This window comes from Polistes fuscatus, unplaced genomic scaffold (assembly GCF_010416935.1).
Source record: "Polistes fuscatus isolate 324 unplaced genomic scaffold, CU_Pfus_HIC Scaffold16, whole genome shotgun sequence".
Classification (NCBI taxonomy): domain Eukaryota; kingdom Metazoa; phylum Arthropoda; class Insecta; order Hymenoptera; family Vespidae; genus Polistes; species Polistes fuscatus.
The window spans coordinates 3374805-3394760 of record NW_025113064.1 but is presented as its reverse complement, the minus strand read 5'-3'; the positions used below and the strand labels follow the sequence as shown (position 1 = coordinate 3394760).

At 30.8% G+C, this 19956-nt stretch overlaps 2 protein-coding genes and 2 long non-coding RNA genes across 6 annotated transcripts; 3 read left to right on the top strand and 1 right to left on the bottom strand.

Annotated features, from left to right (window-relative positions):
- The first annotated feature begins 215 nt into the window (after positions 1–215).
- LOC122514929 (SPARC) lies at positions 216–6521 on the top strand. The gene is made up of 8 exons (XM_043632076.1): positions 216–313; positions 466–647; positions 815–1231; positions 3885–3970; positions 4159–4368; positions 4467–4685; positions 4844–5194; positions 5498–6521. The coding sequence occupies exons 4-8, from the start codon at positions 3893–3895 to the stop codon at positions 5552–5554; spliced, it is 915 nt and encodes a 304-aa protein (XP_043488011.1). The 5' UTR covers positions 216–313; positions 466–647; positions 815–1231; positions 3885–3892; the 3' UTR covers positions 5555–6521.
- Positions 6522–7215: 694 nt separating this feature from the next.
- LOC122514944 (histone H2A.V) lies at positions 7216–12591 on the top strand. Of its 3 annotated transcripts, none has more exons than XM_043632095.1 (5): positions 7216–7319; positions 7466–7543; positions 9675–9788; positions 10226–10355; positions 10529–11392. In XM_043632095.1, exons 1-5 carry the CDS (start codon positions 7317–7319, stop codon positions 10588–10590), a joined length of 387 nt encoding a protein of 128 aa, XP_043488030.1. In that variant the 5' UTR covers positions 7216–7316; the 3' UTR covers positions 10591–11392. The 3 variants fall into 3 exon arrangements, 2 of the variants coding, with proteins under 2 accessions (XP_043488030.1, XP_043488028.1); XR_006303155.1 differs by lacking the exons at positions 7216–7319; positions 7466–7543 and adding exons at positions 7908–8078; positions 12436–12591 and having other exon boundaries at positions 10529–11058; XM_043632093.1 differs by lacking the exons at positions 7216–7319; positions 7466–7543 and adding an exon at positions 7908–8078.
- A 563-nt stretch (positions 12592–13154) lies between these two features.
- Positions 13155–14202, top strand: LOC122514957. Its single transcript, XR_006303173.1, has 2 exons — positions 13155–14031; positions 14120–14202. It is a non-coding gene; the product is annotated as an uncharacterized LOC122514957 (long non-coding RNA).
- On the bottom strand, positions 14199–15735 carry LOC122514968. Its single transcript, XR_006303186.1, has 2 exons — positions 15061–15735; positions 14199–14559 (listed from the first exon to the last, which is right to left on the bottom strand). It is a non-coding gene; the product is annotated as an uncharacterized LOC122514968 (long non-coding RNA).
- Between the last annotated feature and the right edge of the window lie 4221 nt (positions 15736–19956).

Below are 19956 nucleotides of genomic sequence, written 5' to 3'. Positions count from 1 at the left end.
TGTAAATGCATGCATATGATATTTTACTTTTAATAAGATACTAGGAAAATGGAATAAACATTATTCTTAGAAATACATATATACACTTAATTAATTTATTAACATTATTCATAAGACATTAAGGATGAATGCCATTGGAGATAATCTGTGTTATTATTTTTGTAGTACATTAAAAAATAGTCTACATTGTTAAAACAATGGAAACCATCTACATCCTTACTTTAGAAGACAAAGGCAATTAAAAATATTATCACAAGAATGGGAACATTTGGAAATCATCAGACACATCTTTAAATATGAACAGAATGCAGAAGTATTATCAATAGGATTTCAACGACTAAAAATAATCTATACAATTAGAAAATATTTATTTTACAGATAATATTTTAAGAATTAATTTAGACATTAAGTTGTTATACATATTCGTAAATATTTAGTTGTACATTTTCTCAAAACATTTTTTAGATTTGATCCCTGTATTATCAACCGTGCAGAAGTATTCGTACGATATACCGATTTTACCAACCGATGTAAAAGAAGTAAAATGTCTTACCGACCAAGTAAAAATGTCGATAATAAAATCGATTTCTATTTGAAGTTCGATTTGCGATAAATATTTTCGATTTCTCGAAAATTTGAAACTTCTGGTAAGAGAACATAATAACATGATTATTATAATACTTCAATACACGAAATACATAATTATTTTCGTAAAATCACGTTCAACTCAATTAACTAACGTTTTCTCTTGACAAGTATCATTTTTGAACGGTATAATTTCATTATTTCAATCAGTACTTTGTACTTGTTACAGGAAACCAAGGAGAGCGCGTTTATTAAACTTCTCGTGGATGTGTACACGCATGCATGTAATCTTGTTATTGCGTAATAGAAGAGCATAAATGTAAATGTTTAAAAGAAACGATAGTTAACACGAATCGCCATGTGGCAGGAAGATCAAATCGGGGGTGTAGGAAGAGAACGAGTAAACGGGAAAGATAAAGGAAGAAAGAGAGGGAGAGAGGGAAAGGAAGAGAAGGAAAGAAAGGGAGTAAGAGAGAGGGAGAGATGAGATCATCTCATCTCGTTTGGTCTTTCGAACGTATCCAGGCTGCAGTCAGTACCGGTCCAGCGACCGATTTGGAGGGCTGCTTTGTATTTAGTCTTTTCATCGCAATAAATTGTTGAAAAGAAGGAAAGAGAGAGAAAGAGGAAAACTTGATCGTTTCAGGTATGTATTACTTATATTGGTCCGAGAATATAATTTTTTTCTGAGCCTGTAAATTTTATAAAATAACTTATGTTTATATGTACTGTTAGGTATACTTAATACCTAATATAATAAAATATCCAGTAAAATATATAAATATACATATTATGTATACTAAAATATATATATATATTTTTATTGTTATATTAACAAACAGGATCGAACGTCTTGCTCTTTGTTCTTTTTTTAATCACCATAGCAATTACCCATATTTGGAGAAGTTATCTCATTTTTGTAGGCGCGAATGTAATCATCCATCCTTTGCGAAGCGGAAATCAAATATTCTTCTCGCACATTTTTATCGTTCCATCAAAAAATAATATTCGAATAGGATAAAACAATAGAATTATATGTACAATTTAATAGTCTTCTTTGTCCAAAGATATTTTTGATTTTATGAGTTGTTCATGTCGTGGTCGCTATTTAAAATATCTTTTATGAGCAATTATCTCAGTTCTATGGAACGTTGTTAAACTATTGTTATTGCCGACGTATGCAAACATTATTATTGAAATAAAATCAAATTTTCCCTCCGTTAATACACCTCATATAATTTCATTAATACTATTAATAATTAAAAATCGCAAATTAATAAGAAAAAAACTTGTGCTATTATTTAACATTAGATTATGATAATTATAATGCAAATAGACGATTAATATGATGTTTCTTGCAAACACAAAGGTTATTACAAAAATAGAAAAATATGTTGAAAACGTATATGGAAAAATTTCGTAAGACCCAAAGCAGTGACCTCCCTTTTTCCTTACCCCTTTGCCATAAGAATCGGTAGAAATATTATTACGCCAGCAGCGCATTTATACGAAGTTTGCGTGTCAAGTGGCTTCTCTCGATGGTTCTCCGGTCAGAAACCGAACTGGTGTTACTCCGCGTATACTTTTCTTGTATACTCAGGAACGTTCAGCGACATGAAACGATCCGTTGAAATATCCACCCACGGTATGTCGATTAACATTAACTTATGTAGGTGGAATGAAATGAGAACACACAGATATATTATACATAATATTTCCGAATAATTTTGATTATTGTCCTGGAAATGTTGGCGTTTCATTTAACGAAATTAGATCGTTATATAAAGAGAAAAAAAAAAGAAAGATGAGAAATAAAAAAAAGAGAGATTACGAGACTCTTCCATCTAATGCAATTAAAACCTTTCCAGCGATAATCTAATCTCTTTTCTCTATAGTATACATTTCTTGAGAAAATAATACTTCATATTTATTTATATATATATATATATATCTAAAACAAAATAAAAAATATTAGAATTGTCCTCGTAACAAATTTACTATCTTACACGTAGTTGTTATATTTCTCTCTTTTGTTTTTTAAGTACACAAAATTTCGCAATCCCTCGAGTGCAGTTATAAATACCGCGAAGTATCGTCCTGCCCAAAAAAGGAAATCAAAACGAAAAGAGGAGAGAAGTGGAGTTTAAATATTAATTTTTAACAAAGTAAATTTGTCGAAAAATGTTCAGAATAATTTGAACAAAATTATACAAACGTTAGTTCCTGTTACTTTTTTTTTTTTTCTTATTAGCAAATAGATAATAGTACATATTACGGAAATAAATTATTATCGTAGAAGTATATATATATATATAATAGAAATGAGAGAAATGAAGTGAATAATTAATTAACTTTGAGCGCGAATATAAATAATATAAAGAATAATTTCGTAGTAAAATCAACAAAATTAGAATCTTTTTTTTCTCGTTCTCTTTGTAGATTAACAGAAAACGTTGATATTGAGGCCTTGATTTCTCATTAACTCTTCCTTTGCTTGATAAACTGAGAGATGACGATACGTAAATAGATCTTGCCACGTTCTTTCTTGGAATTGAAAACATATGTATATTGTATAAAGAGAAAAGAACATACGTATGTCGTAATAATAACGCGTATGCGAAATAAGAAACGGAAAAGGGTCGGTCTCACGCATGAATCCTGTTCTTAATGTCGTCGAACTTTCTTATATCGAAGACTTATGCGAGACGATTATTGTAAAGTATTTAGGTTATCGCTTTGTTACTCCTATCAAAAGTCATGTTGACAGATTTATTATCTTTAGCTATGTTGACCCAAGAATCGTTCGTAAGATCGTTAACTTCGATCTTTCAATTCTTTCGTTTAACTAAATATATTCTTTTTTTAAATGACTATCATAGAGTCTGGCGGTAAATTTAAAAAATCGATTTACTCGTTTCTTAATTTATATATTTCTATAAATAAAAAGAAATTGTAATTTGAAAGTATTCATTCTGTATAATATCATATTTTTTTCATTTTTATTATTTATAATTGATTGGGGATCAATTTTAAAATGTATTCATATATTAAAAAAAAAAAGAAAGAATGAAGGAAGGAAGGAAGGAAGGAAGGAAGTCGCTAACTTTACAAAATGGTTCTGGTAATTGAGAAAAAAATCAAGATGACGTTTGAATCGATTAATAAATGAGACTCAATGTGTCTGATTAATTCCAATGTACTCTCGAGGATATATGTACTATAGCATACGTACCATTTAATAATAATAAGACTCGTAAACGCGCACAGTTACGCACTTATCGATCGATCGTTTGTCGCAGGGATCGCAATGCGGACGACGAAGCTGCAGCTGCTCTTCCTTGGGTTGCTTTTAGTGGCTCTTGTAACAAATGTTTCTGCACGACAGGTTAGTAAACTATAACTTGATATATTTCAATTTAATTAGAAACAAAAATATCTTTTTAATATTTCAAAATTATCTTTTTTCTTTCTTTTACTTTTTTGATCGTTATAAATATATCCCTAGAATTGAAATAAAAATAAGTTAGTAAATATAATAATATCTTTTTTAACACAAAATATGATTTTTTTTAGCATAAAAGGAAACATCGAACAACGACCGAACCATCGCTTCAGGATGAAGTGATTAACATGCTAGAAGCTGACGAGATTGCGGAAGATGATAACAAAGATGCTGAAGTTAACTTTGAAAATGCTAGAAATGAGCTTGCAGCGAAAAAGCAACGTTTGATCGAAGTTGATCCTTGCATGGGTAAACATTGTAGTGCTGGACGAGTTTGTAAGGTCAGTTTCTAAATTATAATTATTTAATAGTTAAAATAAACGTTCTTAAATGTTTGGAGTTACAGAACAGGTGTCTAATATTTTTAAATCATTTGTAGTCAACTGAAGATGGCGTAGCCGAATGCGTTTGCATCGAATTTTGCGATGAGGAAGTTGATCCTCGTCGTAAGGTCTGCACAAATTACAATGAAACTTTTGGCAGCGATTGCGAGGTCTATCAAGCACGTTGTTTCTGTAGTACTGATGATCCCAGGTGTAGAGGTTCTAAATATCAGCACGTTCATATCAAATATTATGGGGAATGTAAACAGATGCCTGTGAGTATGAACAAAACTAATTTACTAATTCTTGTTTAGTAATTTTTGATTTAAAAATAACATCAAAAATATTATTTAGTATCGTCCGTGACTAGTCGTAGTCATTGGTATCGATTTTCTTTAACTCATATGTTGGATTTTGCGTTACTGTTATTCAGATCTGCAAGGAAGAGGACATGGCAGATTTTCCGCGGCGTATGCGCGATTGGTTGTTCAACATAATGCGTGATTTAGCTGATCGTCAAGAACTACCATCGCACTACTTGAAAATGCAACGCGAAGCTGAAACTAACTTGACACTGCGCTGGACAAATGCAGCCATTTGGAAGTGGTGTGACCTCGATGGTCATCCACACGATAGGAAAGTTTCCAGGCACGAACTTTTCCCTATTGAAGGACACTTAATGGCTTTGGAACATTGCATAGCACCATTCTTCGATTCTTGCGATGCTGATAACGATCACATGATTAGTCTCACAGAATGGGGCAAATGTTTACAGTTGGATGAGGTAAATGATCAATTAGAAATTTTGTATAATCTCATTTCATTTGGCAATTCAACTAGTAAATTAAGTTTAGCTGAAAGTTACCATTACAAAATGCAATTCAATCGTATTCTTAAACCTGAAAATATCCCTGCAAGATGCTTTTAAAAGGAAGTAAAGTTTCTTGTATTATTTCTTCGAATAAATTTGTGATGGAAAATAGTAAAGAGGTAGAATAAAAATTCGAAAGAAATATTTCACAATTATTTATAATATCGTATGCATATATGCACATTTATTATTATTAATTTAATTTTTTAATTATAGGACGACATCGATGACAAATGCGACGAGCTAGCTGAGGCTAACAGCAATCTATACTAAATAATTTCGAGGATAAATATACATATGCATACATATACAGTACATATAACAAATAATGGCGGATGTATCTGCTGGACGGATCGAACGACAGGACCAACGATAAATTCGCGAGAAAGAACCTTTGTATTGTCTACGTAATAATAGTCCCTACTAGTAGTAATAGCCGTAATAATAGTAGTAGTAATATAATAACGATAAGAAGAATGGTGGGGGATGATAGGGGAGGAAAATGGCGGGAAAAATTGGAACGCGAGGCTTTGCGGATTTGTTAACGCGCATGTCCCATGTAACAGACTACTCGTCGATATCGTGACCCATCGTATAAATGCTCCTCGTGCTATTTGCAATTTTCAACAGTCTCGTTTTAATCCTTGCTCGTATTATTCTCATCGATCGAAGCCCCCGCTAAGGCCAATCAATTTTCTATCGAATGTTTTTTTTTATACAAATTTAACGATTCTGACGTCATAGAAATTCTAAACCATTAATCAGTTTATTAGATAATAAATATTACTCATTTTTTGTTCTTTCATCGAACCGTAAAATCAAGTTTTATTCCTAATTATTAAACTTTTATTAGGATTGTTAAAATTTATCACTCGATGATTAGAGTTTATATAGATTTATATATATATATATATATATACATATATAAAAGTTTGTGGTAGATAATACACAAATACAAAAATCGGTCCTTTAAATTCGAAACGTCCTCTCCAATACAGCGCCACGGATCGCTTTAGAATTAATTTTATTCGTATTTGAACCCAATCCCGATATACAATTATAAGTTCAATCATCTATTTCGATTCTCCCCCATTTATCGTTATTTAATCCCAGTAATATTATTACTTAGAATACTTTAATATATACATATTATATACATATATAAGTATATTCTTGTATATTGTGAAGTATTTTGTGCTACTGCCTTTTTACTCTTCAATAAAAAAAAATTCTCAAGACATTTTTATTATATTTATTCTTATCATATTTTCTCAAAATTATTTAAGAACGTTTTATAATGACCTTGTTTGTTCGGTTATATATTTCTCAAGGAAAATAATGTTTAATATTAGCTTTTATCATTTCTCAAAGGAATATATATATATATATTCACAAAGTATTTAAATTCATATCCCAATTAATAATATTATCAATATCGTTTATTTATTATGGAAAAATATAAAGAAAGAATAAAAAGGGTGAGGGCCACCAGTTGCGTTCCACCCGCCATCATAAAAAAGGATAAAAATAAAAGAAAGAAAAATAAAAAAGAAGAAGAAACAAGATAACACCAAACAAGAGAGAAAGAAAAAGAAAGCGAGAAAGAGAGAGAGAGAGAGAGAGAGAGAGAAAGATATGTACAATAGAGAATCTGATCGAGAAGTTCTCGAAGTTTCGAGATGATAAATAAAAAGCAATTATTTGACCCGTACGAGTATTCTAGAAAAAATAAACATAAGTAATCAAATAAAATAAATAATTCGCATTCAAGTTTGATTGAAAAGAACGCGTCGTTGATTCTCTTACACATTTAACGTGTTCTTCTGTCTCTTATAGACCGTGATTCGAGATTCGACCGCTGTATCGCAACGATCGCGTCGCTAACAGACCGTGATTGGTCGAGAGTTGTCACGTGATCAGACCGCGGGACGAAGCAGCAGCGCCAAGCGTATTTGGCGGGATCGTGCTTAGACGGCGTCGTCTGTGCTCCCCGCAAGTCTGTCGTGTAGCGAACTGGAAAGGTACTGCTAGAATAATGGTGAGTAATCCGCAAGTTTTTACCGGTTTCTTCAGGCATCCGTCAACGTTATACATACCACCGTGTTCTATGGACTTTCGATTATCGACTGACGAGATTTCGTTCTTCTATCGCTTAAATTAATCGTGATTTTCGTCTGTGAACAGGCTGGTGGAAAGGCGGGCAAGGATTCGGGCAAAGCAAAGGCAAAGGCGGTCTCTCGTTCTGCGAGGGCCGGCTTGCAGGTGAGTTCATTATACAATTTGTTACATGTTTAACGTTAACATATATTACAACAATTTTTGAATTACCATGCAATTTTTTTCACGTATTTCAATTGTAAAAGTTCATAGCGGTCTTTACAGGTTAAACAGTCGTAGTTGGCGCGAAGTAAAACCAATCGTGTACTCTTTTATTATTACTGACAAAGGAATATTTTTTCTTATATTATCGAGCTTGCGCTTTTAACGTTTAACCGTTATTTCGATTCTACATAATATATTTAAACCATTGAACGATCAAAATAATCGATAGGTCGATTGGAAAATATTTCATTTTTTGAATTGAATTCTCTCGACAAAAGTGCATACTAGCTTACTCGATTTGAAATGAACGAGTCGTCGGATGGGGACCATTTACACCACAACCAACCCCCTCCATCCCCCTTTCAATCTCTCTTTCTCTTTCTATCCCCTATCCCCCCACTTTGATCGCCGGGCCTTTCAATTCGGTCGTCTATCGGACTCTTTGAATATTTTATGCCCTTTCGAAACTTCTACGGTAATTTGAAGTGTTTTAACGTTAACGACCAATGTTAATGTGGTTATAGTATTAATATCTCCTTCTAGAAAGAACAACACATTTTCTATATTTTGTTTTTTTTATCATACAAAAATCGTGTATTATCGCGAAATCGTATCGAAGATCGAATACAAATACATGTTGTTTCGATCGGTTTTTTCCTTCGTGTTTTGATTTAATTACACACGTATACACAACACATATGCGACGTCATATAACTCATTAGAAGAATTTCGTGTGAGATGAGATAAAAGAAAGATTATTAGATAAATTAATAAAAAAAATAGTTAAAACAAGAGGAAGAATGAAAAAGTGAGTAAATAGAAAAATTTATTATTTGAAACGATTAGCCGATGTTACGCGATGTTACATTATAATAGATTCGTTTTAGAGGTTAACCAAAAAATATGGACACTGTGTATATATATATATATATACACACATTATGTATAGATGTATGTACGTGTGTACGTGACGAGGAATAAGAAGATTTTTAACTTCGTTATTTAATGCGTGTACAGCGCGTGTGTAAGTGATACGACGAGTTTATATATATGTTCACGTTCGTGTGTATGTGTATCTCATAGGAAATAAAATGTTAGGAAGTGTACAGACCAGATACAAGGATAAAGTCTTATATAGGTTTATCGAGCATAATCAATGAATAACATATTAAACATGTAAGGGAAGTTTAAGGGCGTTAACATGTTTCGTTGAATGATGAAACAAATCTGACAGAAAAGCTGGGAAACCTTCGGGAAAGCCGAATAATCTTCCATCGCGTGCCGCTCGATATTCGTCCCGTTTGTGAGAATGTACGTGTCCATGTGCGTGTGTTTGTGTTTGTAGTGTAGGCGTACGTGCGTATATGTCCGTCGTGATACTGTGGTGTGTATGTGGACCCAGACTCTGTGAAAGATGAAATATATATATAGAGAGAGAGAAAGAATCATTGCAATGTATATTTTCTCTATCTTTCTCACTCCCATTAGCACAGTCATTTTCGTATTTTCTGAAAATATTATTGTATTAGATGTATGATAAATCGCGTATATATACACACACACGCGCGCATACAGAGACATAAATCACGCATACTTCTTCGTGCCAAATAAAGACATATATTTCATAATTATCTTTAGTTTTTCGGTATATTAAATAATTAGACGATTAGTTGACCATGTTAATTATACTATTCAATTTCTTTTTCTAACGACACAAAAAAGCTGCTGACGCGTTATGTTGGGAGAGAGAGGTCGATGTTACTTCAACGGATAATAGGAACATCTTACGATATATATTTACCGTCCTAAAAATATTTCTTTCTTTTGTCATCGGAGAATACACGATTATAATACATTCTCTTTCGTTTTATCATTGTTTCTTTATCTCTATCTATTTCTTTCTTTATCTTTACCTCTTTTTTTTTCTTTAGAAGTGATAATTAATTTAGGTTAGAAAAAAGAGAGTGTTGCGTGTATCGTATAGAAATGTGTTAGCGAAGGATGAGATTTATTATTGTTATTATTATTCTTATAATTTAAGTTAGTATATATTCGTTTATTTTGATTTCAGTTTCCTGTAGGTAGAATACATCGGCATTTGAAAAACAGGACTACCAGTCATGGTCGGGTTGGTGCAACGGCTGCAGTATACAGCGCAGCTATCTTAGAATATCTGACAGCCGAGGTGAGTTAGGTTGGTGCAAGAGAGAGAAGAGATATCGTGTTGAGAAGCCGAGGGTCAGAGCTTTTGCTGTATATGTGTATATGTGCGTTTGGGTTGATTTCACTAGTTATATATGTATGTGTGTGTGTGTGACTTATACATAATATGAATACTATATACATGGAAGCGTGACGTCAGAATAACGTGTAAACGTAGTTAGGAAAGTGACCACTAGTGTCACTAAATTAAGTTCACGTGGGGTATCATGGCGGACTTTTCCCGCCATTATTTAGAAAAGTAATGTCTGATGTATTTTGAATGATTGATGTTAGTTCTTATTAATAATGTAGACTCTATGTTTATAAATTTAGTGTGAAGTTATGTATTGTTTAAATTATAAGATTTATTGAAATATTTGATAATTATTGGCCAAGCTAATATTTTGTTTTTATTGTTAGGTCTTAGAATTAGCAGGAAATGCTTCTAAGGATTTGAAAGTTAAACGTATTACTCCAAGACATTTACAACTTGCCATTCGAGGTGACGAAGAGTTAGACAGTCTGATTAAAGCTACCATCGCAGGAGGAGGTAAGTTATTATATCTTTGTATCGAATATACAGTGTGTCTGAATTTTTTCGGTCTGACGGTGTCAGCATATTTTTTACACGAAAATGAGAAACAAATGTTCACCCTAGACACCTGTATATATATTTAATTTATGTATATAATATCATTAATCTTAATGATTTTCTTCTCGCAGGTGTTATTCCACATATCCATAAATCACTGATTGGCAAGAAAGGTTCTCAGAAGCCAGCATAATTTAGTGATGATTGAAGAACTATCTTGAGAGATCAGTAGACAAAACAGAGATGTAAAGTGACAGTGACTGTTGACAAAGTGTACCTACGTTATTAAACTAAATAGAGAGACTGGAGTGATAATATATGTATATGGATAAATATATATATGTATATATATATATTTATGCATACATATATATATATATATATGATGTGAAACAAATATTGATATAATTTAACATAGATAACGAAGAGCTAATGGAAAGACAAACGTTAAAAGCGTAATTTGTGACGATCAAGGAATAGAAAGGTGATTTTGTTAGAGATGATGATAATGATGATGATGATAATGACGATGATAACGAAGAAAAATTCCTAGTGTGCATATAACGTGGCGATTTAATCTATGAGCAATGTGTTATAGCATCGCTCGCACGAAACAATTAAGGTTTCTTGCTTCGCCGATAATGTATATTTTAAATGAAAGGTTAAAACGCTTGATTGTTAATTCACAACATCTCATTTACTTTCTTTACGTACATAGCTTACGTTATTATGTAATATAAAAGTTCTTTTTCGTTTTTACTTTCGACTCGTGCCACCCTTAACCAAATTCATGCTTTTTTTATTAATATACTTTGTTTCTTTCTTTTTTCTTTAATTTTTGTTTCCAAGTTTCCCTCCTTTCCTTTTATTTTTAAATCATCGACGAATATTTAAGCGTCGTTCGGCATTCATTTTCAATAGTATGTGTGTATTATTTTTAAAATTGTCTGAATAATAGTCATTTTCAATCTCAGAATAAAAAGATTTCAATCGAAGTCGCATTTTGTGTAATAATAAATCTTATGTACACCTAAGTCTTTATAGGTACTATAGTAATTATAATGAGAGATTGCATGAGAATATATATATATTATAACAATTGTCATTGGAGAGAAAGAGGAAAAGAGCGAGAAAACAGATTATAATAAGACAGGAATGATCGTAGCAAAATTTTAATTTTAATTTAATTTTATTTTCATTAAAAATTTTTATAATAAAGAATCTACTTTGGGTTATAAATTTCTTCATTATGTCATCATCATTTTAATTTTTCCGATCTCTTGAAAATTTGTTTATTAAGTTAAAAAGTTCATTTATTCAAAGATTACATATTTTTAGTATATTGTATTTATATCGATCTCTCGGATTGAATATTTATATACAATATCAGTAATTGTAAAATTGGAACCTTTAAAAAGTTATCTTGTGAATATTCATTATTTCAGCTGCAGAAAATTCTTTAAAAAAGGGATGTTTCTAAGAAAATGTCTATACAAAGTGATGATAAAGTAATGACATATTTTCTTTTCATTTTTTAATCACATCTCGGTTACTCGGGATTAATTCGATTTGAGAAGAGAATTGGATTTGAGTTTATCATAATTTGTATTACTTAATAGTAATCTACTATTATTATTATTATTATTATTATTATTATTAATATTATTATTATTATTATTATTATTATTATTATTAATATTATTATTATTATTATTATTATTATTATTATTATTATTATTAATATTATTATTATTATTATTAATATTATTATTATTATTATTAATATTATTATTATTATTATTATTATTATTATATTATTATTATTATTATTATTATCATTATTATTATTAATATTATTATTATTATTATCATAATCATAATCATAATTCCGCAACAAAACGTAATTATGTATGATTTTGTGTAATCTCTATACATACTGTACCTAAAACGTACGTTGAGAATGAACAGCCATGTAAATCTTCATTAATCATAATAAAGATGAATTTTACTATTAATTGTCTATTTTATACATTTTCAGATATTCAGCAGATGGAAAAGTCTATTAATATTGTAGAATTATTTAAAGATTAAAAGTAAACTACAAATGCAGTTGAGTAACTATTGCAATTTGACACAAATGTATTTTATAATGGATCAGAAGATGTGAAATAAATAAAACATCTATTAAAGTTAAGTAGTTAATTTAATATAATATGTATGTATATAACTAATATTATATTCGTGATTATACTTTTTATTTGTAGAAAAAAATAATGCATCCCTCATTTCCAAGTTCGAACAATCACAATTAATAAATCCAAATAATTATAAAATAAAAAGTAATTTATTTTATATTAATTAATTTATTAATTTAAAAAAAAATTTGTCAACATAATTATATTTATTTTCTTTGATAGAGATTTAGGAATCATCTCTCTAAAGTACCGGGCTTCTAAATGGTCCAAATAGATATAATAAAATATTTTTAATTAATTAAATTATATTAATTTATATACTAATTGAAAATATTTTTTTAACATTAGTATTAATTGTTTTTAGATAGATTTGAGAACCGCTAGTGCGAAAAATGAAAAAAATGTGGAAGGAGAACCTCTGGTGTTTCGGTATATTCACGAAGATATGTGAAGTGCTGCCACTGGTGCCGGCAGACAGGGAGCGGTCGATTGACCAATCCGATGCATCATCCCCGCCAAGCGGTTAGACCAATCGCGTGGCTTGTAACGGTAGGCGCGCTCTCCCAGTAGCGAAGGGCGATCAGAACCGCGGTCGCCTTTCACGAGTACGGTTGCTTAGGTAATATACGTTCGTATGTCGTGTGTGCCTTGCGAGTAGTCAAAATTGTGGACTTTGGTGCACTCCGGTCGTGTACGGTAAATAACATTTAATAACTCGTTGAAAAAAGACACTGTATTATAATACTCAAACAATTATTTTCTTTCGATTAAATCAACGATAAATATTTTGTATAAATAATACATATGCAGGTGCACGCGTTATTCGAATGCCGGTTGTAAACGATTGCGTGAATATACGCTTGTAGTATATACAACACATATACAAGCTGTTCCTCCAGACTCGTGTTTAACTACTTCGGTAACACATTGTCGAGACTATTTATACTCGTTCGTCAATCCTTTTTCACAAGCAATATTACCGTGAATGAAATTGTCGTATTCATTAAATTCGTGAGTGAAATTATAATATAACGAAAAATTCTTCTACATTGTAGTGTGAGACTTTCGCCTTTGCCGGTTTTCACCTTTTGCGAGAGCATGATCCTTTCTTTTTCTGCGCCTGTGCTATAACCAGCAAGTGAACAAGAAAAAGAGGGAGAAGGTGTTGGAGAAGAAGAGACAGAGGAGAGGAACAACGCACGCACGCGGGTACCATCCAACGTATACACGTTTTTTCCTAACCGGAACTATTTCCCTCTCTTCAAGGACAACCACCCATCGCAGGACAGACAGTTTTGTTCTTCACGTCTAACTACTCCTACGATATGATAATTTCACTCGTGTAGCTAGCTTATCCTGTCAGATTTATTGATGATCTTTATTGGAGATTTTTCGAGGATGACGAGAGGACGATTCGAAGTATTTGACGTTAGTCAGAGGTGAGTCAAAATTCTTTTGGCCCTTTTTCTTGTTCGAATTTACCGCGCGATTTATCCATAAGAGATTTCGATTATTCACGTTTTTCAGAGCATCGATACGAACTATCGACCACTTCATATTTACTTCGATGTATTTATTAACCTTATAAAAATGTATTGACATTATATTTATATACGTTTGTATTTATTTATTTATTTTATTTTTTTTTATACCTACAAGTGTAATAAGTTTGAAGTCTAGCTAAGTGTCATGGCGGATACACCGATCATCTTTTATTTCAACAAGTAAAAATTGCATAAACTTTTTTATTTCAAAATCTTTTAGTAGCGATCAAGGTCAACATAAACAAATGTATGTTTTTTTTCTCTCTCTCACACATCGATATTTTTGTGTTTATACGTTCGACGTTTTCTTTCTTTTTTTTTTTTTTGGTATTCGTAGCTTTATAGATGGAGTTACGTCATCCATTTTCTCGAATTAACGGTATACATATAACTACACACTAGTTGCTTCGTAGTCCAACGAACCTGTACACGGGATAATGAGAGAATATACGGGTTACGAAGTTAGGCTTGAAATTTATATCGATACTCTTTATCTTAAGGATTACAATTAAACTATGTAGGACATTTCATTTTTGATTCGGATTAATTTAGATAGAAGTGACATTATTTTTATAATGATGATTATTTTTGTAGTAATATAAAGATAACAAAGTTAATGCTTAATAATTTTCACTTAACAAATTTGGAATAAAATTATTTAGGATTTTATTTGATCCGGAGTAATAACTTTCATTCAAAATTAATCCTTAAATTTTGTAATCACTTTTAAACCAGTAAAGTTAAATTATAATTTATGTTTTTATATTTTTATTTTCTCAGATTTAAAATACGTATATTTTGGAGATCATTCGATCGAGATCAATTGTAATTAAAATAATTAATAATGAAATATTGAATAACAGTAAAGTAAATGGATGATATTTCTTTCAGAAAAATGTTTATACGCTATAACTGAATTCTTACGTTTATTGGAACGTTGTATCCTCCTGTTTCACCTTCTCGTCATCTTTTTCACATCCCTATGGAATTTTCTTTCCAAACCCGAGGTTACATATACCTGTAAAGTAAACAACTAAATATTAAGATGTTGCAAATCATACATCGTTTGTATTTGTTCGGTCCTAATAGTTGCGGTTGAAGAATATTTTTCTCTGTATACTCTCGTTGTACATAAAACAACATTAAATTGTTATATACACATTATATATATATATAAAACATAGAAATACATGAATGCAACTACACACAGGTGAATATATACACCTAATGTAGGTTTATCGTGATTCGTATCGAAGTATCGAGCACAGGCTTGTTGTTAATCTCGCTTTGTTGATCATCCTGCAAAAGTAAATCCATATTTCAAAGTGGAATTCCCTTTATCGCTCTCTCTATATATATTCTTTTTATTTTTATTTTTTTTATTACATATTTTTTCATATTTCAACCGAATTTTGAATCTTGCCTTCTCGTGTATAGTAAACAAACACATTAACTTTTTTCAATAAAATTATTTTCTATTTTATTTTATTTTTTGAACGAATCATATTTATATATTATTCCATCAATTTCACTATCATATTTTTTATTTCTCTGTACAATAATAATCTTATCAGTTAAGTCAGAATAATCTCCTAATATTTTAATTCAAATATAAACAATTTATCTTTATATCAAATAATTAGAATTACAATTTGAGAAGAAAAAGATATTTATATCGTTATCTATAATATAATTTACTTATAGAGGGGCTGAATTATTAATCTTTTTTTCTTCCTTTTTATATTTTTTCCTTTCTTAATTATTTGAAGTATCTTAGAATTGAGGTAACTCGTTGGAATATCTAGCAATGTAGAAAAATCGTCGTCTGCTGCGTAGAGCTCGTTATACGACTCCGATGTATACATCATGTCTTCCTCTTTAGACTTTTTTTTTTTCTTTTTCGTGTCGAATACTCTTGACTAGAATACTTCTGCAGTTCTATTCCCATCTCTCTCTTTCTCTCTCGCTTGCTCTCTTGGTCTTTCTATCTCTCATTTTTTTCCTACTCAAGAAGAGACTCGAACTTGAGGCTCGAAAACGTTCAAAAACTCTTTAGCAGAGCAGAGAAGAGCGTTCCGCGTAATCTGAATAGCTAGCAGTACTTGGAACGCAAGGTCGGCCAATCGTCAACGTCATCGAGCCTCCGGCAAGCTGCGGTGAAAGTTCCTTCTCTTGCATGAACCTGATATATAGGGTGAGTCAATAATTAAACTGCAATTTATCCCTAAAAAACCCATGCTTAAATTTAGATTTTTAATACAAAAATACGATCATATACTATCTTAACGTTTTATCTTCTACCGGATGATTCTTTTAATTCGTCATTCTTTCTTAAAGATTGATTTATTTATATATATATATATTTTTTGTTTGCAGATAAGATTATATGGCAGAAAACTTTTGACTTCTATCTTGTGTGTGTGTGTGTGTGTGTGTTAATGTACGATTTTGTTTAGAATAATTTGATTAATTAGGTTGATTTATCATCTGGTATATGGATTTATATTATATTTAAAAAAGTATATATTATCTAATGTTATTAATAATAATTTTGATATGAAGAATGTATAGATAATTGAGTTAGTTATTGATTCTCACCCTGTATATGTCTCATGGAATGAGAATTCACGTTTACCAAGCCCACAAACTTGCCATTCTTAGAACGAAAGTCTTTGGATCTCCGTTATATATCCATCCTATCTATCTATATACATATATTTGTGTATATGTGTATATGTGTTAAGGATTGAATAGGAAATTCAATCGATAGAATGTAAGTACTTTTCTTTTTAACTTTGTACGTGATTAGATTTTCAAAGCTGCAACCATTATATGTATATATATGTTTAGATAGAATTTAAATCCATAAAGTTAAAGAAGAAATTTACATATACAAATGATATTGTATAGATAATAATAGTAATCGTTATAAAATATACGAGTAGTAGTAGAAAGAAGAAATGTCAAAGTTCGAGTCTCTTCTTTCTCATCCAATTGCAATCCTTTAGTTGCATTCCATTCTATGAATGTAAGAAGTAGAAAATATAGTTAGAAGAGTTATTCTTCTTAGTTTATTATTTACATTTTTATCATATGGATCAGAGGAATTCTTATTCCTAGAAGAAGATATATATCTATTGTTGTATTACATCGTCCAATTCCAGACACGATTCATTACGACTTCACTCGTCCTCATTCCTTTGTTAGCTCAATCAACCGAAGTGTTGCCTTCGTTGTACCTACTGTTCCAAATAGGTTCGTGATTGTCGACATTATCGTGTTGGGACCACCAAACAGCCAACGTGCTCAGTTTCTTGTCGATATGTATATACTTAACACTGTAGTATACCCTAAACTCTGGTCTTATGCTAGGAAGACCATTTGATTATAACAAAATGTGTTTTTATTTATTTTTTAAATATATTCTCTTACGAGAAAATATTTAATTATTATTATACAAATAAATTCTATATATATATTGTTAGTATTTATTATATTTATTTTAATTATTGTTATAATAATAATTAATCTAAGATTAATTTTAATAATTTAGATTTATTGATCCAAATAAAAATGATTCACCCTATGTATTATATTCTTATATTTATATGACTTACCAATTAGTCAGAGGATCTCTCATTTATTTTTATCTAATAAAATAATATTTACCAAATGCATGAGTGCACGGGGACGTATGAATGCATCATTGACTGTAAAAATATAATATCTAAACAGGAAAGAGAGAGATAGAAATAATAGTTGTTTTCTACCTTATCGTTAGTCAACGTTCCTCCTTCTTCCTCCTCCACCTCCTCCTACTCCTTTTTCTTCTTCTTCTTCTTCTTCTTTCTTTTTCTTTCTTCTTCGTGTTCGTCGAGATTCTCGATTCGTTCGAACATGGACGATCCGTTAGCACATCCTCCATCCGGGTCATCGACCATATATACTCTACTGCTTCCCGTCCTCGTAGTAGTAGTAGTCTTTCCTCTTGCAATTCATAAGAAATGTCTTCTTCTTTATATCTTATTTTTATGCTTTGTCATTGATCAAAAAACACTAAACAATTCCATACGTGCAAATGTCTTTTCATAAGTTCAAGTATTCTTTTACCATTGTCCTCATTTTTATCTCTCATTTCTCTTTAGAATTTTTATCCAATATAATCAAAATAATTTAGTAATATCGAATCGTGATGTTAATCGAATATCGATTATTAATAAAATTCAACATTTCTCTCTCTCTCTCTCTCTCTCTCTCAATATATATACATGTACATCTCCATGTCTCTGGCAGAATCCGTAATCTGGACCGAAATTGTAGACCACAAGAATCTCTGTCACGTATGTAGGTATCTCTCTAGTTATATATATATATCTATCTATTTAATGCATATATCCATGTATATATATATATATGCATATGTCCAACCTATTAATTTGTCGCCATAGCTAGTTCCGTTCGACTGGTTAATTAATTACTCGTCTTTTGTTGAACAGAGATAGCGGTAGAAATAGAGAGAGAGAGAAAGAGAGAGAAGCTTTCGACGAAGTAATGTCAATACGGTCGTCGGTCTTGAAACCACACGATTTCTATGCGAGCCAACGAGACGGTGTTTCTTTTTCATCCTATTTTCTGGCCATACTAACTGAACAGATCTTTGCTTCTAGTTTGAATTTTCCAACCGGTAAATATATGATCCATATATGTGTGTAGATTATATATGTTTCCATTTATACACATGCTGTGATACGTTTTATTTTTATTTTTATGTATATGGGTGTTTCATATATACATTTGTGTGTGTGTATGTGTGTTTGTGAGTTAGATTCTTCATGGTTCCTTAGATGATTTTCTAAGCCACCTTTTATCATCATCATCATCTTCGTCAGTATCTTCTCTTTTTATCCTCTATCTCTATCTATCTCCATTTCTAAACAATTTTTCATTAAAATTCTAGCACGACAAATAACAAGAAAATATGACCCTCGATCTCAAATATCTTTCGGTCTTATCGTTCCTAGCATATCTCTTCCTCTTCTCTATCTATCTATCTATCTCTCTCTCTCTTTTTCTGAGATAGTTCATGGAAACCAAGAAATAATATTCAGGGTGGAGCCCATAAATTGTTAAATCGTTTTTAATATTAATTGCTATCTTTTTTTTAAATTTTATTTTTCTCCGACTCGTAAATCAAGCGCGACTTCGTAATTTCGCAGATAAAATCTTTCGAAAGAATGTAATCGATATTTAAATTAATTTGTAAAGTTACACAAAAAATAATATATATATTTCATCGTTTGGAACACGCGAGAAATAATTGTAAATTAATTTGTTATATTGTATTACAGATATTTGCAAATATGTTTTTTTTTTTTCCCCTTTCGAGTTCTTTTTCATATCTTTCAATTACATCGTTTCATTACAAACGAAACTTTTAGAAACGAAGTTCTAATTTCAACGTACATATTACATACGATGCGTTCATTATCTGTCGTTGATTAAATGAACGAAGTATGCGATATGATGGGAAATAGTTTCGTGTAATTGTTCATGCAAGTACATTCTACTTTTGATCGTAATAAATGGTTATGCATCGTATGCACATACACACGCAAACGCACACGCAAATGCATAATTTTTTTGTTCTATTGTATATTAAAAATTGGAGAAATTTTGCAGGCTGTGGAACACTGTTGTCGTTGATGTAAGGTTTGCTTTGTGACAACTTGTAATGGAAAAATGAACGATTGTTGTTTAAAATGTGTACAATAAAATCCTATCGACAAATTTTTCCTCGCATTTATCATATTTCCATAAAAA